At 43.6% G+C, this 27,707-nt stretch overlaps 1 protein-coding gene across 2 annotated transcripts in view; it reads left to right on the forward strand.

The window, feature by feature from the left end:
- The first annotated feature begins 263 nt into the window (after positions 1–263).
- The window catches only part of LOC117883403 (guanylate cyclase soluble subunit beta-2-like), a 32,079-nt gene continuing 4,635 nt past the window's right edge, over positions 264–27,707 (forward strand). Inside the window, exons 1-13 of one of the 2 annotated variants that reach the window (XM_034782676.1) lie at positions 264–653; positions 2,491–2,564; positions 3,580–3,674; positions 4,940–5,100; positions 5,487–5,586; positions 7,413–7,633; positions 8,497–8,608; positions 14,596–14,699; positions 17,223–17,439; positions 19,176–19,496; positions 19,797–19,945; positions 25,997–26,143; positions 26,415–26,569. In XM_034782676.1, the coding sequence (XP_034638567.1) occupies positions 651–653; positions 2,491–2,564; positions 3,580–3,674; positions 4,940–5,100; positions 5,487–5,586; positions 7,413–7,633; positions 8,497–8,608; positions 14,596–14,699; positions 17,223–17,439; positions 19,176–19,496; positions 19,797–19,945; positions 25,997–26,143; positions 26,415–26,569 (1,859 nt within the window). In that variant the 5' untranslated portion in view covers positions 264–650. The remainder of the gene's footprint in view (positions 654–2,490; positions 2,565–3,579; positions 3,675–4,939; positions 5,101–5,486; positions 5,587–7,412; positions 7,634–8,496; positions 8,609–14,595; positions 14,700–17,222; positions 17,440–19,175; positions 19,497–19,796; positions 19,946–25,996; positions 26,144–26,414; positions 26,570–27,707) is intronic. The other variant, XM_034782677.1, reaches the window with a different exon arrangement.

Below are 27,707 nucleotides of genomic sequence, written 5' to 3' on the forward strand. Positions count from 1 at the left end.
AGGGCTGGTAAATTTCCTTTTCTGCGTAATGAATTGCCTTACAAGCCGATCGGCTCTGCTGGGCACGGCAGAATCTGCACCAAGCCCTTGGCAGCCGGGCTGAATGACCGGGGCTCGCTCCGGAGCGCGAGTTCAGCACCCGCGCCCCTTGGACAGCGACCTGAGCTCCCCAGCGCCGCCCAGCGCAGCGCCAAGCGATCGGCAACCACCCAGCCCCGGCTGCGGAGGGGCGGCAAGCCCGAAAAGCCGGGGATGGGGGCTGTGCTTTTGCAAAGGAGGGCGCGAAGCGCTGCCGCTCTGGCGTGAGCCGGCTCCTCCAGCTCGGATCGCTGGGGGAAGATGATCGCCGCCCTGCAGCGGATGCCCGGGGGGAGGATGGAGACGCCAGACCCGTCGCGGTGCCTGACTCACCGGGAACGGCGATGCTGAGGCTTTGCTAAGGGACGGCTGCCCGCCAATGGGCCACGGCTTAAAGCCTTTTTCTCTGCGTGTGGGGAGCGGGGGGACCGCTGAACACCCCGAGGTACCATGGAGGCGGGGCAGCCCTCTCCGTCGTGGGGCGCAGAGATCGGGGGGATTTCGCCTCTTTAAACAAGGGGCCCGGCTCTGGTGAGATCCGCGGGATCCAGCGCTGCGCCTTCGGTGCCAGGATGGTGAGTGGCGCTTGGGTCCTTTCCACTCCCGGCCCCATGGGGGGATTCCCCGCGAGCCGCCAGCCTGCCCTGTGCGTGGCGGGGAAGCTTAGGGGGTGTCTGTGAAAGGGCAGATCCGGCATTTAGCCTCTCGCCCTTCGTCGGTCCTGTTCTAAGAGCCCGCCACTGATGGGTCTGAGCCAGGTTCCCCAGCGATCGGTTCCCCCCGCCAGGTCTGCTGCGCGGTTACACGCCGGAGCGCAGGAACAGCTGTGGCAGTGGCTAAAGATCTCCCATCCCACCTACAGGCCAGATCCAACCGAAATCAAAGGAAAGGCTCCTCGTCACTGCAGTGGGTATCAGATCAGAGCCTTAAGGGGCCGGGAGCTAGAGCGTAATTGCAGAGTAAACCCACTGTTCTAGACAAACCCTGCCCTGTAAAAGTCCCATTACGACCCCCCACTTTCAGAGCGCGGTGGGGGCTGAAACTTGGCGCAAAAAGGCGTGGGGGTGGGGGAGAAGGCAATTTGTGATAGGAATTTGTATTCGTGTCCAGCGCTGCATCTCTACTATCCCTAAACCTCAGAGATGGTGTAATCTAACTATCACAGATGGACAGTTAGAGCAGGTCCCTCGAAAAGAGTGACGGGCACTTTATTAAGGTTATAAAGTTATTCATTGGGCACGACGCAAATGTCTGCCTGGATGTTGCATGGACTGCATATTAACCACTGATAGGCTACCTAACTGTTATAGGGAATAGTGTCAAACAAACAGAGTAGCTTCTGTGGATTTACAAGTTTTCTTGGGCTGAATGTATGTGATCCTAACTTTGACAGCTTAAAGAATATATATCTTCTTTAAACGTGTGTTTCCATGACAAGCCCTTTTGATCATTCTGGTGAATATCATGCATTTTACCAAATCCAGAAATGATGGGTTTTTTTCCATTGAACTGCACAGAAGCAATGAAGTACTCCACTTGCTATGTCAAGTACAGAGATAGGGGCTGCAGCCTGGAAGCACGTTAAATTCCCATTGACTTCCCTGCAGGTTTTGCCTGCTGTATAATGATAATACTGAAGAAATGCAGGATCAGACCTTCATTGTGAACATTTAAATATGTGGCAGAAATCCTTACTGAGGACTTTCCTTTTCTTCTAAGTAAATTCTGATATTAAAATAGTGATTTCAGATTGTATATAGCAGCAGAGGGGTTGGAGGGCTGACAGGGCCCTCCAGTCCCCATTCTCACACCAACTCACCACAGGCCTACACCAAACCCCATGCCTCTCACAGGTGGGTTTAACATTGATGTCAGTGGATCATGCCCATGTGAATGTGGGTAAGTCCCCAATTTGCAAAAGCTGCCCCTAACTTCGGGTAATTATTGCTGTTTTGATACTATTTATCTGTATAACTTAATGTTTACTCACCTTTTTCAACCACTGTCACCTCCATTTTATATGTACCTAGAAAATACACACACAATAGTTGAGCCAACAGTGGGCCAATCTTGCTTTCTGTTACACTGATGTAAATCTGCACTAACTCCATGGGAATGAATGCGGATTGACATCAGAGCAGATTTTTGCCTGCTTTTGCCTGTTTTCTAATCTATAAAACAGGAATAAGAATTTTTCTTACCGTAAAAAAATTTTTTTAAATGTACAGATAAATAATACAAAACTTTGTAAAAGGCTTAATAACCTTGGTTGAAAGGCACTAAATGAGTGCAGAATGTTATTTACTATTTTGTATTGAATTATTACAGTGGAATTTAAAATATTATGGACTTGCATGATTCAAGGGCACTTTTGTAAATAATTTTTCCATATTCCTATATTTATTTCCGCAGTATGGATTTATAAACACATGCCTGAAGTCTCTGGTGGTTGAAAAATATGGTGAAGAAACATGGGAAAAATTAAGGTAACTCATTCTAAGAAATTGAATACATTAAGAGAAAGTATAATAAGGAACATAGTACCACAGAATACCAATCTCTCACTGTTGAATGAATGCTGAAGTATTCATTATTCAGTAAGCAATTATTAAAATTACCTATTAAGTCAAAGTCAAGGCATTTACACTGCAACATTTTATCCTAGGACATTAATTACTTCATTTATTAGACCAAATAATGAAGGATGACATTTTGTCTGAGGGACATGTGGGCAATAGACACACTGGTTTATTGTATCGTTATTGAAAAGTAATTACCGTATGCTGAATAGAAGCCACCCTTATTTTGAAGTCAATTTCATCTTGGAGCCTCAGGGAAAAGTAATTAAATGTAATAGAAAACATTGATTTTGCTCTCTCTTGTTTTTTTGGTTTTTTTTTTTAAACTTGAAAAGCTTTATGGAATTTTACATAATATAAAGAAATAAAAATAAAGCAAATGTAGATACCAAGTGATCCAGGGCCCAATCCAAAGTCCATTGGAACCAATGGAAAGATTCCCATTGACTTAAATAGGTTTTGGTTCAGGCCCACAGGGAACCAGGAATGGATCAGAATGTGCCACAATGTACAGTAAACCAATGGAACAGAAGCAAAAGCAGTAATGTCATCTGTACAGTGCCTAACACAATGGGGCACTAATACTAGATTGGGGTTCATAGGCACTACAGTAATAAATAATAGGATCAGCCTTGAACAACATACATTCTGATTCAGCCAATCACTTAGGCACGTATTTAAGTCTCACCAATGTCAATGTGACTTCTCACATGAGTAAAGGTTGCAGGTTTGAGCCTTAAGTTTAGATTCTGTCCTCAACAGGTACTCATCTATCTAGTTAATATTAATGAAGGGAAGGGTCGTTCTCAGGTACCACAGTGAGGGGTGCAAATAGGAGAACTGTGACTAACGGATACCAATTGGGTCTTAAACGTGTTCTGTTTAGAATGATATTGCAACATGAATCTCATTTTTGTTACAGAATCCAGGCAGGAGTTCAGGACACATTTCTGACGTTTGAAGTTTACAAAGATGAGATCACAATGCAGCTAATTGACAAAGCCTGCAAAATGTTAGGTACGTCAATGCAATACAAAACAATACCTGGGCCCAAGCCTCTGAGGATCTTGTGCCCCAGATAAGTCAATGGGAGTTTTCCAAATGAGTTCAACTGGAGTGTAACTGGGCTTTTTATAAACCAGGGACTAAGCTGATCTTGGGTTATACCTGCTTGTGCTGGAGCAGGCCGGAGTTGGGAAGTTCCTCCAGAAGGCAGCTGCACCAACCTCATGATTAAAAGTGCTTGGAGCAGGTCGCTGTTTGGAGCTCCCAAAAGGGGTAATGTTAGTTAGGACTAATTGACCAGACACCCTCCACTAGTGGGAGGTCTTACAGGGCCCTGAACTCAGTTTAAGACTATCCTCCCCATCTACCCTTTTGGGGGAAGGCTGTAGTAAAAACATTGCTTGCCTTTCTCACAAGAAGTTCACTGCAGCCCCAGGGCTCAGGGAGGTGCAGTTTTCATCTGCAGGCACTAATGGGGAGAATCGAGTCAGAGAACAGTATTAAGAATTAATATTGAAAATATTAGAATTTTAGACAGGTACTGGAGATGACTTTTTTTGTTTTCTATTTTAGACGATGGGACAGCTAGAGAAAATACATGTTTTTCCATTTCTAACAGTCATATAACATTTTTTTTTCAATTTTTCTTTAAAATAATATACAATAAAGATGCATAATACATAGCCATGGCTTTTGCTGCTATTTGGAGATCAACACATTTCAAAAGACTGATCAAGTTAGACTTGTGGGTTGGGATATTTGGGTGTAGCATGGTTGATTTGCACTGCGCAGCCATCAGCTTCTGACCATACAACCAACCTATTAAGCCCCGGATGGAAGAACAGCTCAGTGAAAGGAGGATATTCTGGTTGCACAGGGGCTCCTACGCCACCCCTTTCCTGTTACATATGGGGTCATGGCTGAGGGAAAGAGGGCAAGATGGGATGCTCCTATGCTACCCTGATCCCCCATCTGTGGTTTCAGCTCCTTGGGGCTAACAGCTAGAGTGAGTTAGAGCTGCTCTCAAGATGCTCCCAGTTAAGCCCAGGAATGGGGCCTGCACACAAGACCCCAGGGTAGGGAGAGTACAAAGGAGAGCTCTGTGCCACCTCTGTACCTCCACCTCCCCTGACCTGTCCTGTGTGTAACACACACATTTCTTAACATTCCCTACCTTTTCTACACACATTTTGCATTTATTGTTAGTCCATTTCTCAGCATTGTTAGAACTCTCACATCTGTCATGTTAATTAATTAAGGTATCTTTATTTTGCCAGATGTTCCCCCAGATATGGTTCTGAAGCAGTTTGGAGAGTTTTTCTTTGAATTTTGCAAACGGTCAGGCTATGACCATATGCTGAGAACATTGGGTGGAAATCTCTACGAATTCATCGAGAACTTGGATGCATTACATAGCTACCTGTCTCTTTCTTATCAGGCAAGTTGAAGTAAGAACTACTGAGCAGACATGGATGTACCCTGCCAGGGTTTACACACTGACATGTCAACAAAATACTGTACTACAACCGTCCCTCTTGTGCACTGAAATTAATTATTCTGATGCACTAGTGGGGAAAGAAGTCAGCTATTCAAAGTTATTCTTAATATTAGATGTAAATTTATTCAATACTTTGAATCAAATCAAAGGTATAGTTTCCTTCCAACATAAAGATCTTTCATTTCTGATAAATGCAAATGAAACGACATCAGCGTTATAAAATATAACTATTTATTTTGATAAGATACAAAGTGCTTTTCTAGAGCTTGCTATTGCACTAGTGTTCCTTATGATAGAGGATATTTAACTATTATTATTGTTTTCAGGAGATGAATGCACCTTCTTTTAGGGTAGAAAAGAATGAAGATGGGTCAATGCATTTGCATTACTACTCAGATAGAAGAGGTCTGTGCCATATTGTTCCAGGTAATAATGCAGTTGTGCTAGTAATGCATTACATCTATAGACTCATACATTGGCAGCTATTCTTTGCTTAGTTTTCACAAGTTCTCTGGACGAGAATTGACAGCCCGACAGCATTTTGATTGACTTTAAAATATTTTACTGTTATGGTTTAATTTTCAGAGCTACTGAGCATTTGCAGCTTTCATTGACTTCAGTGGGGTTTGGGGGTGCACTGCACGGCAATTCTGAAAAGCAGGCCATTAATGTCTGTCCTGCCAGAGCATTTCTAAAACACACAGATTTTTATGGTGGAAGAAGTTGAAACAGCTGATGTGCATTATGGAGTCCACTTTTGTGCTAGTTCTCTATATCTCATATCCCTAAAATCATTAAAATGGAGTATGAGGAGAGGTGTTAAAAACACATCTTGGAGACATCCTGCAATGAATATCCAGGCAAAACTGCCATTGGACTCAATTCAGCACTAGGCCCTCCATTAACATTTGCAAGAATCCATAGCTTCACTCAGAAACTGATCCATGTGAACATTGAGAGAATCACTATATTTCACAATTATTTTTGTGGTATGATAAAATAGATCCCCACTCTTAACTTCTAGATGATTAAGTGGAGCCCCTTCAAAGGAACTTGTAATCTCAAATGGGAATCAAAGCTTCTCCCTTTATGAATACCCATTGCCTTTTGATATTTCAGAATGCATAGCGAATTGACACTTCACCGGACTCTAGAAATGCAGAGTGATTTTTCAGATCATTGTCACTGTAGAATACTGCACTCAACCACCACATATTCTTAAGTACAAATTGAAGCAATAATAATGCATGTTGATGCAATGTTTTGTTTCAAGAGAGAAAATTCCCCTTGACTACATAATCAAGGTCAGACTGTGAAAAATGTTATTCAAAATAAAAAGGAAGAATCATAGGAAAACTCTATCATCTGTCTAAATATACATATTAGAAAATAGCTGCAGTGTGTTTTATAAAGGAAAACAGTTTGTACATGCATGACAATCACCTAGATTGAGACTGGCCTGCACAGGACAGTAAGAGGACTAAAGCCTCAAAGCACTCCACATCCCAGCAATACGGGACTTGTTTGGATCTTGAATCTAGGCATGGAGTGAAAGGGGGGTGGGAGACCAGGGCCTTCTAGCCCCATACTGCTCTCCTGGGGCCATATGGGCGAGGATGAGGCAAGGCGATGGGGAGGATACCTCCCCTACACCCTCCATGGCCCAGCCAGCAGAGTGCAGTGTCTGATGAAGAGCCAAAGCAGCAAACAGTGCAAACTACCCCTCTTGCCCCTCCACTCCCCACATCAAATGGGAGCTCTGGAGGGATTACAAATCAGAGAGGTGTCTCTGAGTCTCAATTCCTTCTCAGCCTGCTGCTACAAACCCCCTTTTACTTATGGCTCAGTCTAAAGGCTCATTTCAGTGCTTAGAGAATTTTTCAGATTCTACAGATCTTCTGCATTAACTTTGTTGGCTATGTCGATAGTTAAATATGTCTCATAACATCCCAAGGTGTATGTCGCATCAAAGCTGGTGTAAATCACCCTTACGCTGTATAAAATTAGTGGGGGTTGGCTGATTTACACCAGCGGAGGATTTAGCCCAAAACGTACACATTAGTGTAACTAGTCTTAGATGACATATGATGAATGAATTCATCATATGTCATCTTGCACTTCTGATTTTTTATATATAAACACTCAAAACTGCATAAGTCAGCTATAAATGCTTGAGTTAGTACACAGCATTGCATTTGTTATAATGGAAGGTTTTAGTTCGCTACAGAATTTTGTCTTTTATTCCCTTTCAGGAATCATTGGTGCAGCAGCCCTGGATTTTTTCAACACTGAAATTTCAATGGAAATAGTCAATCAAACAGAGGAGGAAGAAAGAACTGGGAAAAAAGAACATATAGTTTTCCTTGTCACTCAAAAACCTGTTTTTTCATACAAAAAGAGAAATAAATTCTCTTCCTCACCACAATACATTGATGACTCTGGAAGGCGAATTGAGAAACAACTGAATAAAGAGGTATTTTGATGTTCCTCCTATAAATAAACGTCAGGGAAATAAATATCTTTCATTAATAAATACTGTACTTGGGATTTTTTTACCCAAAATATTTTAGATGAATCTGCTGTTACCATTTAAGGCTACCATCCTGCAAGTTACTTCATGTAGACAGATTGCATTGACACCACAGAATAATCTGCAGGATTGGGTCCTGCAGGTCCAATCTCCAATTTACTGAATGCCTTCAGTTCCCATTAAAGTCCATAGGAAATGAAATATTTTAAGAAGAAGTAAGGATGGCTAATCATTGCACAGTTCCAGACCCTGAGCCTCTGGGAACTAACTTAGGAAGTTTGACATGATTTATTTGCAGTTATTTGTTTAGTCTGGTATACCAATATAAATGTAGCTACCATGTTTTCAAAACTGCCTCTAAGATTGCAATACCTCATGTGCGTACCCACATTTTTGGGCATGTATATCTGAGTTCCTAAATTTGGATTGTGCAAATGGAATTTGCACATGGATATCAGGTAGATGCTAAGTATCTGATTTGCACGTTTGTGCAAATGTGTGACTGTCTGGGTATGCAACATCTTGTACAACACAGACAACTGTATGTTGAACTACCGAATTTGCATGTCTCAGTTTAAGTTCAAAGGCTGGGGTCAAAGAATTTTGAAAATTTGGCCCTTTATATTTTTTTATCTCCATTAAAGTATTTTTCTTTGGGTCAGATCCTCAGGTAGTATAAATTGGCATAGCTTCTTTGAAGTTAGTGGGCCCATACTGATTTACACCTGATGAGGATTTGGCCCACAGAGCTAGAGTTTTAAGAACTGAAAATAGAGCTGAATGTTCAGATTGGGTTTATTCCACAGGGTATTGAAAAAAACAAGAAGAAGATTAGAGACAGAACAAGCCTTGTTTCTGTTTGTCCCGCCAAGAAAAATCACTGGGAAACAATCAGAGGAATCGTTACACTAGGAAGAGGTAAGAGGGAGATCATGCAAAGGGAATCTGACATCATCTATTAATACTGTCAATTTAGTATTCAATAGGCTATACATAACTTCACTGCCATTAACTACTCACCATTCATATTTTCCCTGTATCCTTTCAGTAGATTATTGTATTCCATTAAAGTTGCAGACAAAGAAGCATGCTTACTGACACCACATACTCAAGTGCAGCAGGTTGTGTGTCTCTCAGGCTTTAAAGTGTCTCATCTTTAGAGGGTGGTTATACACTAAGGGCATGGCTACACTTGCGAGTTAGAGTGCATTAAAACAGCCCCGTGCACTCTAACTCACGACGTGTCCACACTAGCAAGGCACGTAGAGCGCACTGACTCTGTGGCTGGAGCGCTCCTGGTAATCCACCTCCGTGAGAGGCATAACGCTTGGTGTGCCATGGCTGGAGCGCCACGACACCAGTGTGGACACCCTGGCCTGTTAATGCACTCTGATCAGCCTCCAGAAGTGTCCCACAATGCCTGTTCTAGCCACTCTGGTCATCACTTAGAACTCTACAGCCCTGCCCTCAGGTGACCAACTGTCAGACCCGCCCTTTAAATTCTCTGGGAATTTTGAAAATCCCCTTCCTGTTTGCTCAGCAAGAGGTGGAGTGCTCTCAGCGCATCTTTCCAGGTGACCGTGCCTCCACGCGCCAGGCGATCCCCAGTATGGAGCAATGGTGAGGTGCTGGACCTCATCGGTGTTTGGGGGGAGGAAGCTGTCCAGTCCCAGCTGCGCTCCAGCCATAGGAATTATGATACCTTCGGGCAGATATCAAGGGACATGATGGAAAGGGGCCATGACTGGGACGCATTGCAGTGCAGGGTTAAAGTGAAGGAACTGCAGAATGCCTACCGCAAAGCCCGCGAGGCAAACAGCCGCTCCGGTGCTGCCCCTGTGACCTGCTGTTTCTACAAAGAGCTGGACGCAATACTGAGGGGTGACCCCACCTCCACGCAGAGGACCATCATGGACACTTCAGAGCCCAGTTCAACAAGGGAGGATGAGGAGGAAAGCGTGAGCAAGGGGGCTGAGGAGGAGAAGACACCCCGGCATTCCTAGATGCATGCAGCCAGGAGCTGTTCTCAAGCTAGGAGGAAGGTAACCAGTCTCAGCAGCCGGTGCTTGGGGAAGAACAAACACCAGAGGAGGTGCCCGGTAAGTGGCTTTTATTTTGGGAAGGAAGTTACTCGGTGCAGGCTCTTGGGGCAAGGAGGGTTAGGGCTGCATGCATGCCTAGATGTGGAATAGGGCGTTGATGTGCTCTCTCACATCGCGGTAATTGGCCTCAGTGATCTCTTCAAAGGTCCCATCCAGAAGCTATGCAATGCACTTGCACAGGTTCCTTGGGAGCGCTATTCTACTCCTTGTCCCAGTCAGGCTAACATGTCCACGTCACTGTGCCATGATGGGTGGGGGGACCGTTGCTGCACACAGGCAAGCTGCATATGGCCTGGGCAGAAGCCGCATTGCAGTAGAAGACCCTCCCTGGCTTCCCAGGTCACTCTCAGCAGCGAGATATCTTCCAGGATGAACTCCTGTGGAAAATGTGGGGACAGTATTCAGTATAGGGGCCCCCTGGAGCTGTTGGCTCTCCCCAAGGCACAGAAACCCAGAGGACAGTACGGCTGTGAAACAATCAGTCCCCTCGACCCTGTGCTTACTCACCATTTTGGGGCTCTCGGGGATTATGTGTGCTCGCTTTGGGATGGGCAAATTCCGCTATCATTAGACAGTGCTTGTCTTTAAGTACAGGTGAATCATTGCTCTGTCTGATGTGAACAATGCTGCCTCTGTTAAGTGTTACATTTTGCCTTTACAGATGCAACCTTGAGATCTCAGCCGTCTGTTTTATCACCGGCCGAAAGACTCCAAAGAATTAGGAAGAGGTCATGTAGAAGCAAAGAAGACATGCTGCATGAAGTAATGCAGTAGTCCCTTAATGAAAATCAAAAAGCACAGGAGTGGAGGGAGAGTGAAAGGAGGATCTGCCAGCAGAATGCAGAGCGCTGGCACCAAAGCACGGAACACCAGCAGCAAAGCACGGATCAGCTGATAAGCATCATGGAGCACCAAGCGGACTTGATCCAGGTGCTGGTAGCCATCCAGGCGGAGCATTACTGCGCCCACACCCCCCTGCAGCCCTTGTCCCCAAACTCTTTCCCTTGTGCCCCCATGTCACCTCCAACCCACTTTCCCTAACATCTGGGTTCTTATCGCCATCAGCTGCCTCCAACACCTATATCTTCACCACCCAGCACTGAAAACTACAACCCTTACCCACTGCACTCAACCCCCATCACCATGCATTTTAGCCAGCCTGAAGTGCAGCACTCCTTGCACAGCACTCCAGACAGGACATACGCAAATCTGTGATTGTACCGTTCCCCACCCCACCCCCTTACCCTTTCTGTTTCCCAAGCAGTTGTGTTTCTTTTCAATACATGAATTTTCTGTTCAATAAATGGATTTTTTGGCTTGAAAACATTCTTTATTATTGCATAAAGTAAAAAATACCTTAGCCCAGGAAAGCAACAGGCACTGCAAGTCAGCATAGCAAACACAGATTCCTACTAACATTGGAACCATTGCACTTCACTCCCGTGCAAGGCACCGAACATTACTGGTGGCTTTCAGCCTCAAATTGCTCCCTCAAGGCATCCCTAATCCTTGCAGGCCCGCACTGGGCCCCTCTAATAGCCCTGCTCTCTGGCTGTTCAAATTCAGCCTCCAGGTGTTGAACCTCCGAGCTCCATGCCTGAGTGAATCTTTCACCCTTCCCTTCACAAATGTTATGGAGGGTACAGCACGTGGATATAACCACGCGGATGCTGTCATCGGCCAGGTCCAGCTTCCCATACAGAGAGAGCCAGCTGCCCTTTAAATGGCCAAAAGCACACTCCACAGTCATTCTGCACCTGCTCAGCCTGTTGTTGAACCACTCCTTGCTGCTGTCAAGGCTCCCTGTGTAGGGTTTCATGAGCCACGCATTAAAGGGTAAGCGGGGTCTCCAAGGATCACAATGGGCATTTCAACTTCTCCTATGGTGATCTTTTGGTCTGGGAAAAAAGTCCCAGCTTGCAGGTTCCTGAACAGGCTAGTGTTCTGAAAGATGCGTGTGTCATGCACCTTTCCGGGGCAGCCTGCGTTAATGTCAATGAAATGCCCACAGTGCTCCACAAGTGCCTGGAGAACCATAGAGAAATATCCCTTCCAATTAATGTACTTGGAGGGTAGGTGAGCTGGTGCCAGAATTGGAATATGTGTCCCATCTATCGCCCCTCTGCAGTTAGGGAAACCCATTTGTGCAAAGCCAGCCACAATGTCCTGCATGTTACCCAGAGTCACAGTTCTTCTGAGCAGGATGCGATTAATGGCCCTGCAAACTTGCATCAACACGATTCCAATGGTCGACTTTCCCACTCCAAACTGGTTAGTGACCGATCGGTAGCTGTCTGGAATTGCCAGCTTCCAGATTGCAATAGCCACCCACTTCTCCACCATCAGGGCAGCTCTCAATCTCATGTTCTTGTGCCTCAGGATGGGGGCGAGCTCCTCACACAGTCCCATGAAAGTGGCTTTTCTCATCCAAAAGTTCTGCAGCCACTGCTCGTCATCCCAGACTTGCATGACGATGTGATCCCTCCACTCAGTGCTTGCTTCCTAAGCCCAAAAGCGGCATTCCACGGTGGTGAGCATGTCCGTGAACGCCACAAGCATCTCGTGTCATATGCATTACTCGACTCGATATCATCGTCGGAGGCCTCACTGTTGGTTTGGATCTTAAGGAGTAACTCGACTGCCAAATGTGATGTGCTGGCGAGACCCATCAGCATATTCCTCAGCACTTCGGGATCCATTCCCGCAGAACGAAAGGAAGACAGAGTGCGCAGTACAAAAAACTTTGAAAGATGGCACCAAATGTGGATGGAAGCACAGGGATTGCTGGGATGTGAAGCGATGCATCACAGAGTGTTGGGACAGGACCCAGAATGCCTTGCACCCCCTGCCCCCTTCCCACAAGCCATAGCGCCAGAATGGGAAGAGCTGCTCTGTGGGATAGCTTCCCATAATGCACTGCTCCCAATGCTGCTGCAAGTGCCGCAAATGTGGCCACTCCAGTGTGCTTGCAGCTGACAGTGTGGATCCACTGCAGCACTTTCCCTGCTGCGCTCTCCGAGGTCTGGTTTAACTCACAGCTGCACGTGTAGCCATGCCCTGAAAGTGCTTCTGTAAAAACAGCATCATGGACTGTCATGTTTAATGACTCTCAATGATTTCCAGATAAAGTAGTCTCAGTTTATAAATAACAAAATAAAATAATAAAAAAGATTTTCTAGCTGCCAGCCTTGCAAGCTCAGCCTGAGATCTGAAACTGGGTTATTTCCTTTTCAAACATCATCAACTGTATTGGTGCTGTGGGCCAAATTATACCCTCCGCTACAGCTGTGCAAGTATAATGCTGTCTGATTAAGGCCGTAGGTGACACCTGTGTATCAATAGGTGTAGTAGGTTCTCTCAAGGGTAGCTGATTGAATTCTGTTGGTGATTCACGAGGATTAGAATCCAGTCCACTTTCCCATAGCCGTTTTGGTTCAATAGGGCTAATAGGAGTGAAAACTTATGTCTGAATCTAGCATCAACCTATATGACTCTAAATACAGATCTGCGGAGTACAAAATTGCCATTCATCACGTTTTGAAGTAGAACTGCATTTTAAAAATCAAAGAATTTGATTCGTTGTGTTAACTTGTAACAGCTCATCAATTATTGGAGTTACCAAGGGTCTGATTTTCAAAGATGCTGAGCTCCCACTGACTTCAGCTAAAGCTCCAGAACCTCAACTCTTCTGAAAATTAGGCCTTGAATTCTTAATCTAGCCCCCTTCTCTCCATAGTCACCTGAGAACTTGCTACCTTTGTTCCTCTGCTCCTAATGACAGACATTTGAAAATAGATCACTTGAAATAATCAGCAGTCTGATAGTTATGAGTTATTGGAGAACGCTTAGCTATAAACCATGCAGTATTAATCATGCATTTCCCATTCTCAGAGATTGTTTATTGTTATATGGGTAAAATAGTCAAAAGTGCCTAAAGGTACACAGTTACACTGCAATTAAACACCCACAGCTGGGGGGGCTGTTTAATTGAATTGGAGATGTACCTTTATGTAGAAAATAGATGGGTAGTTGCAGCCTGATCCCGAACATCTACACCACAATTAAACAGCCCCTCAGCCTGAGCCTCACAAGCCTGAGTCAGCTGACATGGGCCAGCCGCGGGTGTTTAATCATAGTGTAGACGTATCCTAAGTGACTGAGGTGCCTAAGACCTGTTGAAAATCAACAAGATTGGGCATGTGTTTTATGTAGGCACTTTTGACATTTCAGTCTACATGCTTTGTGCTCAGCATGCAATATGAAAACATCACCTTTCTGGTTGCAAGCTGCTACCTTCCCACAGACAAAGCGACTGCTTTCAGGAAAAGCTCAAGGAATGTTTCACACACACTCCTTTTGTTCTCCATTTCTTGGACCAGATTTCTGCACATAAGGGACAGCAAACTGTGTCCCTAAATCTTTCCGCTATGAGTGTCCATAAGCAGCTGGTAGACTATATTGAACACCTTTGTTATATACCATTTGGTGTGAATATCGCAGTGGCAATTGCTATAGTATCTGAAATATTCACAGAGACCCACTGCTACCCATCTATTTTCTGCATAGTTTCACACATATAAAGATTCATATTTTTCGGGGTTTTAAAACCTAAATTTTTCATCCAGATAAAATTGAAATGGGTGAGTTCCTTTATATTTATCTACAGTGTACCACACCTAGAATTTGCACATATCTATATTCACACATTATTTATATTGATTTACCTTATTATTTCACATCATCCTGCTAATTGTTTTTCTGAGCTACAATATGATCGAAAGCTTCAGATTTATCTTACTGCAGGTAAACTTCTGAGAGGATTTGATCCTGCTTATCCTACAACGCTCTGGATAGATACAAAAACATTTTGCAATGGACTTCCTTTCCATATTGTTTTTGATGAAGAGGTAAGGCAAGCACCTGGTAAGTAAGTTTTACGCACACAAGCCATATCGATCCAGATTCACAAAGGGATTTAGGCATTGTGATGCTATGCTGAGCAATGACAGGGGTGCATCCTAAGCCCCATCCCACTCATAGAGATCGGTGCCCATCTATGCTAGCGATCCATGAACTGTGGTAAGATAGGTTTACCTCTATCTAACACTTGTGTGTGGCCTGATCCAGTAGATGTGCTCAGAAGCCATCTAGTTCCACACAAAATGGCCAGGGGTGGGGTGGGGAGAACCTCCTTATAACCATTAGCCTAGGGCTCACCTGGTCCACTAACCACTAGGCTATGGAGTGATTCTCACTCTCTCTCTGACCCAGTTAATATTTAATTATTTAACTACAGTGAAATAACTTCAGTAGGAGAGATTGAGGGAGCCCCACATCAGATTATCCCATGGCCCTGTGGTTAGTGCTGAAAGGTGGCAAATACCTGAGCAAATCCCTTCTTCTCATCAGTTGGAGGGGGACTTGAAGTGAGGTCTCCCACGTCGCAAGGGGGTTCACTGAGATTTCTGAGTGTGAAGTGCCTGCACACATGCTAACGAAGTGCATCATTCTCAGTCACTCAATCATCAAACACACATTCGTTTCCTGGATTCTCCAACAGCACTGGATCGTTCCCCATCTCCTGGACTCCCTAGCAAAGTGACCTCTCCCCTGACAGCCCAACACTCGCATCTGGCTTCCCTTTTACATCCCCCACTCCCAATCCCCTGCTCACCCAATCACTTCTGTGGAGCTGGCTGATCATTGAGACTCTGCATACAGCAAAGGGTTCCTCTTCTAGGAAAACCCAGACACACAGCCACGTGACTGGCACACTACCCCATCCTCTGGGAAGAGGAACCCAGCTTCTTTTCACTCCTAATGGCAGGACTCTGAGCCATTTCTCTTTCACAAACCTATTGCCACAAGGGGACTGGTATGACAGCTTCTCCCTTCCCACTGACTGAACGATTAAGTGCTGGGGAACTCTCCCAGATTTGCTTGGTCCCTGGCAAGCTCCTCAACTTCCTACTCTCATGCTCTGCAGAGAATGTTGGCTTCACACAGGAGATGGATGGATATGAGAGAGAGAGAGAGAGAGAGAGAGAGACAGAGTGGGTGGGGTAAGCAAAGCAAATAAATTAGCCACTTATGGGAAGTGTTCCTGCAACTGGGCTAGATAAAGAAGTTTCAAAATGTTGATGGGACTCACTTCATAATGTAGTAAAAGGTAAATGAAAATCAGGTGGTTTAAGCCTTTTAAGGAATCTTATCAACACCACTGCAACCAAATTCTTTGTGCCGAATAAGGTCTTGCTCCCATCAATTGGAGCAGGTCCTCAGCTGGGGTGCAATTAACTTAGTCATGGAAAGTGAATTGCTTGTTGAGGAGAAAGTCCCAGGCCCTGCTGAAATTAGGGTCATATATTATCATCAGTTCAAAGACACCGCTCAAACCCTTAAAAACTGATAAAAGATATGGCCTGAAGAAAGTAACCATAGGTCAATGGTATCCATTACCATTACCAAGTTAGTATTTGCCACCACAGTTATTTTCTATTCTGAGTGTAGGTCAATACTGTGATCTCTCTCAGATCGCCCTTTGCGGTAACTGCTGGCAAAGGCTGACTTGTTAATTTGTTTTTGTAATTATAGTATTTAACTATAATGAATGTTATATCTTTTTAAAGGTTCTACAAGCACCCATCCCAAATGCTGAATGTCCCTTACAAAACTTAAGATTTTAACAATGAGTTTGAAAATCACAGAAAACAGCTTAAATCTGCCACCACAATGTGAAACCATGGCCATATGAGGAACAGAAAAGAGATCACAGCATGGCAGATTGTAGAAACAAACATAATATAATCCTCTTTAATGTTAGAATTAATTTTCTCCAAAGTCACCGTGACATTGCTATACACTCTAGGGAGTCGGGAATTGTGGGGGGACAAGGAAGGAGCTTAATGAGGCTTAGAAAAAGTATGATTTATATAACATTATGGAACTGAACTGAACATCACTCAGTGCTTTCTCGTTACTCGTTACTCATTCTACAGCATATCACTGATGGAAAATTGACTTGATTCTCCTCTCACTTGTACTGGTTTTAAGCTGCATCGGGATTGGTTGAGTTACACAGGACTTACACTGGTGTAAGCAAGACAAAGATCATACTCATTACTTGAATATAATTGATATTTCACTGAAGATTAATGTTTGGAATCAGCAATATATATCAAGGACACGTGTATGATTATAACACTATTTCCGAGTTCCAAGCTCACATTCTATGTTATGTTATTCTATAAGAGAGAAGCAATGCAGAGAAATGAGCCATGTACTTGGGCGCTGAGACGGTTGACTGGCTCTGTGTGAAGCTAAGTCCATTTGAAAATAATGATCATGTATTGCAAGTGATGGTTCAGCTGACTGGTAGCTGATCCCAAAGAGGACATGAAATGTAACCTGTGGCCCATGTTGTTTTAAAGCTCAGAGTAAAGCAAGCTGGGGTGAGCATTCAAAAGATTGTCCCTGGCCTTCAGACCCTGGGCATTCGCCTGGATCATTACTTCAGTATCGTGCACCCAGAAGTGACATTCACCATCTCTAGTGTTCAGAAGTTTATCAACAGTCAATTTGTTTTCCGGACTAGGAGAGAGATGATGCCAGAGTCATGGAAACAACGTCCAATGCTAGAGTTGAGAGGTACTTAATGTTTTCAATGAACATACATGGCTCTTGCTAAATCAAGAATAACTGTAGAGTTGAATTAGCTGATTTTAGCCATTAAGTTGAGGCAATCTCTGCAGAGTAGTTCTGCTGCCACTCCATGATCCCTCCCACTTGTCCCGGTGGATATCCCCAGCATGCAGCCAAAACCATCTGCTTCATTGGCAGTTTGGGGTGTGCAAGATCAGGCCCAGAGAGCTCAGTTCTGCTCTCAGTACCACTTGCAGGGGAACTGGAACAATTTGTATAGTGAGGGTATAGGGTAAAAAATTACACTGGCAGCCAGCTTCCCTCCCTCCAGTGCCTCCTGCCCACTGGCAGCCCCGCCGATCAACTCCTCCCTCTCCTTCCCACCCGCTGTGATCTAGTCAGTTTCTCTTTTTGTTTATAATCATTTATACTTTCTGATTCTCATTTCTGTCTTTCTCCTTTATTTAAAAATACAGAACAGTTTAAATTATAGTGACAAAGAAATCACTTTATTTGATTGGTTTTCCTTCAGAGAAAATGGTATTGAATGGTGCTCTGATTGGTCCAGGAAAGGAACAATGTGTTTGTGCCCTCACTTTGTTTCTTTAATACATAAAAAAGAAGGTCTGAAAACTTTATTTGCTTATGTTTTGTCTTAGAAGTATCATGCATGTCAAATCTGGTCTTCCCTGGTTTTGCTGGAGATCTTTTGGATGGCTTCAGAAGAGTATTGAGTAAAAAAAAATGTTAACAAAACAAGGAGTTCTAAACAGTCAGAGTAAAAATTACATTTCCTCCCAGTTATTTACATTCAATTTCTGTGGTATCTGTTATGTCATAAACCTATTAGTTCTCCAGTTGTCAATACAATTTCTCAAGAAAAACACAATAGATAACACAGAAAACAAGCAGAATTAAGAAGAAAAAGAAAGAAAGAAAGAAAGAAAGAAAGAAAGAAAGAAAGAAAGAGCACAAGCTCAATTTTTCCCCTTGCAAGTCACCATTAAAACTCAGTAATTCTCTCCTGTGCCCACAGATGAAGTAAAAACATATAGTATATCGGGCATATTGTCAAAGGGAAAGAAACTCTCATAGGCACGGTGGTCATATTCCCTTAGACTGGGTTTCAAAAAAACTGCCTCTGCCATAGACTTTCCGGGTGAAAATCCAGGCTCCGCTGAAGTCAATGGGAGTTTTGACAGACATGTTGTAAGCAACGACTGAGGGAGGAGAGTGGTTTCTAGTATAGAGAAGATAGAGTGGGTCAGGATTAGGCGCCTTCCAGAGATTGCAAAAAGCCACTGCTTCCTGCCCAGCACCGCACAGCATCCTTAGTAATCTGACGGAAACTGTAGGAACCTGAGGGTACGTCTGCACTGCAATTAGACACCTGCGGCTGGCCCATGCCAGCTGACTCTGGTTCGCAGGGCTCGAGCTCTGGGGCTGTTGAAGTGCAGTGCAGATGTTCCAGCTCGGGCTGCAGCCTGAGCTCTGGGACCCTCCCACCTTGCAAGGTCCTAGAGCCCAGGGTCCAGCCCGAGCCCAAATGTCTACGCTGCAATTAAACAGCCCCACAGTGAGAGCCTGTTACTCAAGGGTTTTTAATTGCAGTGCAGACAAACCCTGACAGTCCTCAAGGTGACATACACCTAAAGATAAGCCATTGTCCTAAGGGCTAAGAATCCCATACTATTAAAACTAGGCTGAAAGTCCTCGCTTTCTTTTCTAATTGTTCTAAACAGGCCAGATGATCTGGATGGAGTCTCTGCAGTGCATGCTCTATCTCTGCTCACCTTTACTGCGCACTTTGCATGAGTTGGAAGAGAGACAGATGCATATTGCGGACATAGCACCTCATGACGTTACCAGGGATTTGATTCTTCTCAACCAGCAACGGCTGGCTGAGATGGAGCTCTCCAACCAGCTGGAGAGGAAGAAAGAAGAACTGCGGATACTCTCAAAGCACCTGGAGGAAGAGAAGAAAAAGACAGAAGCTCTGCTCTACGCCATGCTTCCAAAGCACGTGGCCAACCAGCTAAAAGAGGGGAAACGAGTTGAGGCAGGTGAATGAATATGATACATGTATTTAAAAAAACAGCCTATCCTTAATATTGGATTTGGGAACTATGCTGTTATCCAGAGCTGGCTCCAGGGATGTGCAAACTATGTAGCCTCAATGATGCCGCCCTTTCCGGTGGCTGCCCATTCACCAAGCACAATGCTGGTGCTCTGAATTTGGTGAGAAAAGCAATCTCAGCAAACAAGTCTCATTTGTGCATAGCAGCCACAACTACTGATTGGTCCAGCCCTTCAGAATTATTTATAAATGGAAGGAGTATTAACACAGACCTTTCTGTTCACAGGAGAGTTTAAAGAATGCACCATATTGTTCAGCGATGTTGTGACCTTTACCAACATTTGTGCCCAGTGTGAGCCTATTCAGATAGTCCTCATGTTAAATTCAATGTACCTACGATTCGACAGACTAACCACAGTGCATGATGTCTACAAGGTAATTACTTATTTACAAAGGCTGCAGCTATTTTCATGAAACTGATTTTTGGGAATTGCAAAGGGTTTCAGAAAAGCATGCACTATTGGAGTTTATGGTGACCTTGAAGGAGGTCAGGAAACTAAAGGAATTTAAGTTGTTAATAACTGTTTCTGCTATTTCAATGTTGCTGTATTTAATTAAAGCAATTATATTTTTTTTCACAGTTTTGTAATGAAAACTAGCCAACATGCAGAGACTGTAATTAAATGTGCTAAAAACATGAGTGGAACCAGGCCTGCCTTGTTTCCTTGACTTCTTTTAGCTCATTCTGAACCCACCATTCCCCTTTTGGAGCTATTCAGAGTGGCAGATTTTAATCTCTCTTGTCCTTGACCTGGTACTCCAGCAGTTACATTCCTTATTTTGCCATCACTGGGGTAAGGACAGTTGATCTCTTTTTACCCCAGAAAAGCCTACCTATAAACCCAAGGTGATAGGACACTTACTATAGCACCTTCTGATACCAGTCCAAAGTGGTAAAACTAGTTGGATTGTCCATTTTGGATAGCTTGGTTCGTTCACCTTATGCCCAACCTGGCTTAGATCATTGTCCTGGACATGCAGAAAGAAAGACAAAATGCAAAAGATGTGGCTTAATTAGGCCACAACTTTATACTTAACTCATCTGGTAACTAACTGGCTGTAATTCATACAGTACAAGTCATGACCACTTCCTTAATTGGTTCTACCTGGTGGAGGGCTGCCATCAGCTCCCCCTCACCCAGCTGGTCCTAGCCTGTTGCTGGGACTCCACTGCACTCCCCTCTAATGAGAGTACAGGGGCTGGGAAAAGGGGGTCATCTCTTTGCTGTATCAGGTATTAGGAGCCTCAGGCCTGTTTTCCCCGCTTCTTTAGCGAATGTCTTCCCCTAAGCCTACTTCCAACTCTGCTTTCTCAGGGAACCAGTCCCCTATGGAAGGAGTACCTGGATTGGATATATACCACCTGTTGAGTTGTGACCACTTGAACCTTACCCCATGGGGTCCCTGAGCTGCTGTGGGGAAGGCAAAAAATCTCACCCCACCCTGGCCAGCCGGGTGGTGAGGGAAAAATTCCCACCTAGCCCCAAAAGGCAACTGATGCAATGCTCACAATAGACCAAAGAACTCAGTGGAGGCTGCTGACTGGGCTCAGGCTGGAGGGCAGAGTTTATATACCCTCCCTTAGGTGCACAGGGGCCAATGACTTAGCTGAGCTCCACTGGCCAGCCCACCAGGAGCTGCTACCAGTCCAGACAAAGCCGTCCCTGTGACTGTAGCGTGGGGGAGCTGCAGTGTCTTTTTAGGTATCCTCTTTCTCTAGCAGTAACGTTATCAGCTAGATTCAATTAACATCTTAGAGATGAAACTTCCATCAAAACGGAACGTGGGTATTTTCTCCCTAGTCTGCGTTTAATGGCCAGATTTTGGCTGGCATAATCGGCTTAGCTCCATGGACTTCTGAAGTCTGAACATCTGGCCTGATATTTACATCCCTCCCCCTACAGTTGCAAATAGCTACGCAAGTACATCCAAATCTTGAAGTCCTTACTCATTCCTTACTCAGGCAAAACTCCCAGTTAAACCCATGGGAGCTTGGGGGAAGAGTAGGTTACAGTTTCAAGGTTCCCAGGAGGGAATGAATTATTGAAACTGATCAAAGGCACTTACCTAGCCCCAGCTAATAAATGTTGGAAGTTATGAATAAATCCAATTAAAGAAAATCTCTTGGCACAGCATAAATATAATTAGAATATCTATTTGCATTAGTGTCTTTGGCTGTAAATTTTTTAAATTTACTATAGAAAATAATAACTGGCATTATCATTAAGTGGACTACCTTGATGGGAGCGATCTATAGCTACACAGTTTTCATGCCTAGCATACTATATTGTTTTAAGTAGTTATGTTAATAGGCAGCTCATTAGGAATTTGGTGCTTGCTATATTACCGGTGTTCAGGAAAAAAACACCAGTAAATCCAGTTTAAGCTAATTGTTCATGTAATGATAATGAATGAAACACTGAAACCTCCTAAGAGTTGTTTAGAGAATTTCTTCACAGCCTAATGGCTTTGTACAATGAATTTAATACTTTTGGGATTTCTGTGGTTCAAACAACCTTCTTATATTCCTGGCATTGGCTCTGCGTAATCTCTTTGCAGGGCCAAATCTCAAAGTACTTTCTTAGGCACAACTTCCACTCACTACAATGGGATCTATGCCTGAGTAAGGACTACTGACTTTGCCCATAGTAGAGACTATGGGGAAATGCATAGGTTGCAGTAAGTTGCAGGAAGACAACCTGGTCCTTTTGTAAGGAAGTTATGACAGACAAGCACCACGCAGCCTGCTTCACACCGCAATTTAATATATTCCTAACATTTGGATAGTTTTTCTAAACTATCATTTGACTAGTTTAATAGTAATTGTCATTGAAGAATAGCCTCAATTTACATTTCCCCCTAAAATATCCTTTTAAACCCCAATTTGTGAATTAGCCAGCCATGTATGAATCATCATCACTCCGATAACTGCATTGGACATTGGGGCACCATTATTGATGAGCAATCAACCAATTGTCTCCACCCCTGACGATTGTGTCAGTGCTTGAGTCTCTGCGAAGTCCATTCTGTCCTCTCTTTTATGTTGCCAATCCATCTCTTCTGTCTATCTCTTCTTCTCTTTCCCTGTACTGTCCTTTGGAGGATTATCTTGGATAGGCCAGATGATCTTGTTACATGGCCATACCACTTCAGCTTGCGCTTCTTCACGGTTGTCAGGAGGTCTTCATGTGACCCAGCACATTGGGCGATGATGTTGCGGACCTCTTCATTAGTGACGTGGTCGAAGTAGATGCCCAGGATTTTATGGAAGTATCTCATCTCTTCTACCTTTATTTTCCATTCAAGTTCTGCCGTAAGGGTCCATGTCTCACACGCATACAGAAAAATGGAGATGACCAATGCATGCAGCAGTTTCAGTTTGCATCCCATGGAGATGTTCTTATTCCTCCAAATTGGCTTTAGCTTTGCCACTGCTGCTGTTGTTTGCACAGTTCCTGCCAGAATTTCTGCCTTGGATCCTTCATTAGGGATGATTGCTCCCAAATACTTGAACTGTTTCACTGTCTTCAGTTGTTGTCCACTGACAGTGATATGTGAGTTGATCCCATCACGTTTGTTTGTTATCAGCTTGTTTTCTCTATATTGATTTCCATGCCGCATTTTGCGGAGGTTTCATCCAATCCTTTCACAAGGTTGGCAAGGTCATCTTCGCTGCCTGCCAGGCCGTCAATGTCATCAGCGAACCGAAGATTTGAGATTGTTCACCAATGCTGACTCTGCATATGTGCTCTTCAAGGGCATCAGTCATTATGTGCTCCAAGTAGATGTTGAACAGTGTGGGCGAAAGAAGGCAGCCTTGCCAGACTCCAACAGTGGTGCAAAACCACTCTCCTATTGTGCCATTGACAAGAACTGCACTGCTGGCCTTGGCATAAAATTGTTTAATGGTAAGAATAAGCTTATGACCAACATTGTACTTCTTCATTGCCCAGAGAGCTTCATGCTATACTCGGTCAAAAGCCTTCTTGAAGTCAACAAAGACATGGTAGATGTCCTGTTGGTGTTGTAAGTACTTCTCACATAGAACAGGAAGGTTGAAAATCTGATCTGTGGTACTTCTTCCAGCATGAGAGCCAGCCTGTTCTTCAGAGATGATATTATCTGCTTGTGGCTTCAATCTGTTCAATATGACTTTCAACATCACTTTGCTGGAATGTCTAATTAAGCTTGTGGTCTGGTAATTTTGACACAATTGCAGGTTGCCTTTCTTTGGCAGAGTGATGATTAGTGACTGTGTCCATGTGGAGGGCCACTCACTGGTCTGCCAGATCTTGTTGCACATCTTGGTGAGTACATCTATTACTATTTCATCAGTTTCGGCTGGGATGTTGTCAATACCTGTAGCCTTTCCATTCTTTAGTGATTTCACAGCTGTTTCCACTTTTTCATGCAGAATTGGAAAGTCATCCTACTCTGTTGAATCTGGGCTGTCTAAGACACTGGGATCTCCATTTGTCTGGTTGTTGTATAGATCAGAGCAGTAATTTGTCCACCTATTGATGATGTCCCTTTCTTCTGTAAGACTTTTCCTTTTGTCTTGAATTGCATTAGCTTTGGTCCATCTTTCCTTGGTCAGATGTTTTACAACCTGGAAGGCTCATTTGCTATTTTTATTATTGATACACTCTTCAATTTTAGAGTATTGTTTTTCAATCCATATCTCCTTGCCAACCTTCATTCCTTTCTTGATCTTTCTGCCAATTGCTCTGCAATTATCAGCACTCTCACTGCTGTTCTTGTCTTTCTTAAGTTCTCTTCTAATGTCAGACATTTGTAGTATTTCATTTGTGACCCATGGTTTTGCCTTCTTATGGTGTTTCCCAAGGATGTCCATTGCTGCCTCATTCATTACAGTGTTGAAATTGTTGGTCATTATTTCTACATCTTCCTCTAGAGCAAGCAGTGGGACAAATTTTCCGCCAATCATTGCTTGGAATGACTCTACAATGTTTCAGTCTTTGAGTCTTTCTAAATCAAACTTGGTTCTGGTGAACTTTGGCCTAAAGATTTTCCTTAGATGCAGCCAAAAATTTAGTATCACAAGGTCGTGATCACTTCCAATATCAGCACCGGGGCAGCTCCTTGTTTTAGCTCTGTTAATCCCAGAACAAAATCAGTTTTTTACCATGATGTTGATCATCTGGATGCTTTCTATGCTCCTAATGTGTTTGCAAGAACCAGATTGTTATAGCTGGTAAACTCCAAAAGTCTCAATCCTCTCTCATTGGTTACCGCATTACAGAAAGGGCCACAATAATCTCGCCAATCTGCCTGTGTGTCAGTACCCACTTTAGCATTCCAATTTCCCTGTACAATCAGGATATTTTTCTTATGTACCTTATCGATGATGTCTTGGAGCTGATTGTAAAAATCTTCAATTTGCTCATTGCTATAGTTTGTTGTAGGGGCATATACTTGTATCACTGTGATATTAAATGGTACTGCCTTTAGACGGATGGAAATAAGCCTGCTGCATATTGGGTGGCATCCTAATACTGAATTCTTGATATCTTTATGCACAAGAAATCCTACTCTGTTAACATGTTTGTCCTCTCCATTGTAATAGAGTGCATAGCCTTCTTCAATTAGTACCTCTCCAAAGTTCTTCCATCTGACCTCAGAGATTCCTAGGAGGTGCCAGTGTATTGTTCCATTTCATATGTGAGTTCTTTCAACCTCCCTATTCATCTCAATGTCCTTACATTCCATGTTGCTATGGTGATGTTATCTTTTCCACAGATCCTCTTTGTTGGGACTACACCAGTAGTATACTTATCACATCTGCCCTGGTGGGAGACGGATGGCGTGGTCATTATTAACCCGGGCAGCGATCAAACATGGTTGACTTGCTCATCATATGGTGTGTCTTGGGCAAATTTCTAACCTGGCAGAGCCCATCCCTCTCCAGGCAGCCCCCTTTTAGTCATCTCTTACAACATGCAGGAGGAGCAGTGGGCCTATTCTGTCCCCGGACCCACAGGGGAACCATCTATGAATAGCATTCAGTGAATCCATTAGACTAGCTGCTGCTTCAGTGATTCATGTGCGGAGGATTCATGTGTTCCCACCCTGAGTCGTAGGGGGATGCTTTCACAGCACTGTTCCTCCACTTCCTCAGGCCCTGCAAAGAGCCCTCTGTAGAACCAGGATTGAGGGGGCAGAGATGGAGCAGGAACTTTTTCACTGTAGAACCAAGGGACGCATCAGACCCAACATCAGCCTCGTAGAAATCAGGGAAGTCAAAAGGCTGGGGGTTCCCTCCACTGTGACCTCTAGGTGGTCGAGACCAACCTTTGAAAGGGAAAATGGGGCAGCTGCTGGCAAAGAGAGTCCCTGCCCCTGAAAAAAAATTCTCAGAATTAGAAGTATTTAGAATACTCGTCTGTGTTTCCCTAAATATTAAAGGTGGAGACAATAGGCGATGCCTACATGGTGGTAGGAGGTGTCCCTGTGCCTGTATCTACGCATGCTGAGCGAGTTGCCAACTTTGCCCTGGGAATAATCATAGCAGCCGAAGAAGTCAAGAATCCGGTTTCTGGAAAACCTATCCAAGTGAGTCAAAACCACAGAGATGTACATATTTCCACGTGCTGTTCGGGTGAAAGGGTTGTTGTGTGGTAAATGCACTGGTCTGGGACTCAACAGAGCTGTGTTCTGTTCCTTTGTGACCTTGGGGAAGTCCCCTAGAGCCACATCTTGATAAGTTGCCTGATTTTTCAGAGTTGCGCCCCACTGTATTAGCATTAATGGATAGATGGCTGGTTAACATTTTAAGCATACATTAAATAAGTGATATTCTGGGTTTCTTTGTGTCTTTGTAAAGATTAGAGTTGGGATCCACACAGGACCTGTCCTGGCTGGAGTAGTTGGAGAAAAGATGCCTCGTTATTGCTTGTTTGGAGACACCGTGAATATAGCTTCCCGGATGGAGAGTCATGGGGTTCCAAGTAAAATTCACCTTAGCCCCACTGCCCATTAGTGAGTAATGCTCCTTCTTCTTTACAGCTCTGCTGGAAAATTTTGCATTGCGTTTTAGATGTAAATCCCACTGTCTTCCATAACTTACTCAGTTTTAACTAATACTTCATTACAATTATCAGTTCTTGTAAAACAGTTTTATTTGTTCATATTATTTTGAGGCAACTAGATTAGGGTGAAATTTATGGTCCCTGCAAAAAGACAGATTACTCTGATTCTACATTTTAGAATAAAACATTTCAAAAATATTTTTCCATATCTCATGTGAATACATAATACATAATGATGTGATTTAAAGGCTCATTAGATCATCTAGCCAAAATAAGCCATAGAATTTCATCAATTTATCCCTGTACTGAGCCTGATAACTTGTGATATAACGGTTTTATTGGGATTTATTTAGCACGAGCTACATAAACCACTGTATTTTTTCCACCCTTGAGGAATATGAACTTCTCAATGCCAATAATACCTTTACACCACACCTCCATATTGTTCCTAAAATCAGAGCTTTTGTTCACCCAAGAATCACTTAATTGACCCATTTCCCTAGCTTTTGATCTCTGTTTTCTAAAAATAAAGGACTAAACTCTGTTCATCCAAGTTTGAAGCATAATTAATTTCTGGTATGTAATAGATGAAGTTTGCCATCAGAAATACTTAGTTAAACTACATTAGGGCAGAAGAATTAGTCCAACTCATGGTATGGACAATTGCATATCACCCTATATCTGCTCTATATAAAGCTCTAATTGGCAGGTGAATCCCACCTCAATCATTAATCTACATTTTACCATGGCTTCATGGACAGTAAGAACCTTACATATCAAGTGAGAATTTGATTTTGTTAAACCTTATTAGAGTCTGAGACAAAGTTGTTTAAATTCATTGACTTCAGCGGGCTTTGGATCAGGCACTTTGAGTACACATACATAAGCAAACCATGCCTTGTTCTGAATTAAAAAAAAAACAGTTTTAGAACAAAATCCTTCTCTCAGTTATTTGTAGGGAATCGCAACTCTACTACCCTGGACTCCCCACCTGTTTTAGTTTAACTGCTGATATACATCGTGCTATTCTGAGAGGAGAAGGCTAAGAATCTGATAATTTTTGCTCCGTATAAGCCCCTTTTAATGTG

The sequence above is a fragment of the Trachemys scripta genome, chromosome 9, assembly GCF_013100865.1.
Source record: "Trachemys scripta elegans isolate TJP31775 chromosome 9, CAS_Tse_1.0, whole genome shotgun sequence".
Lineage (NCBI taxonomy): Eukaryota > Metazoa > Chordata > Testudines > Emydidae > Trachemys > Trachemys scripta.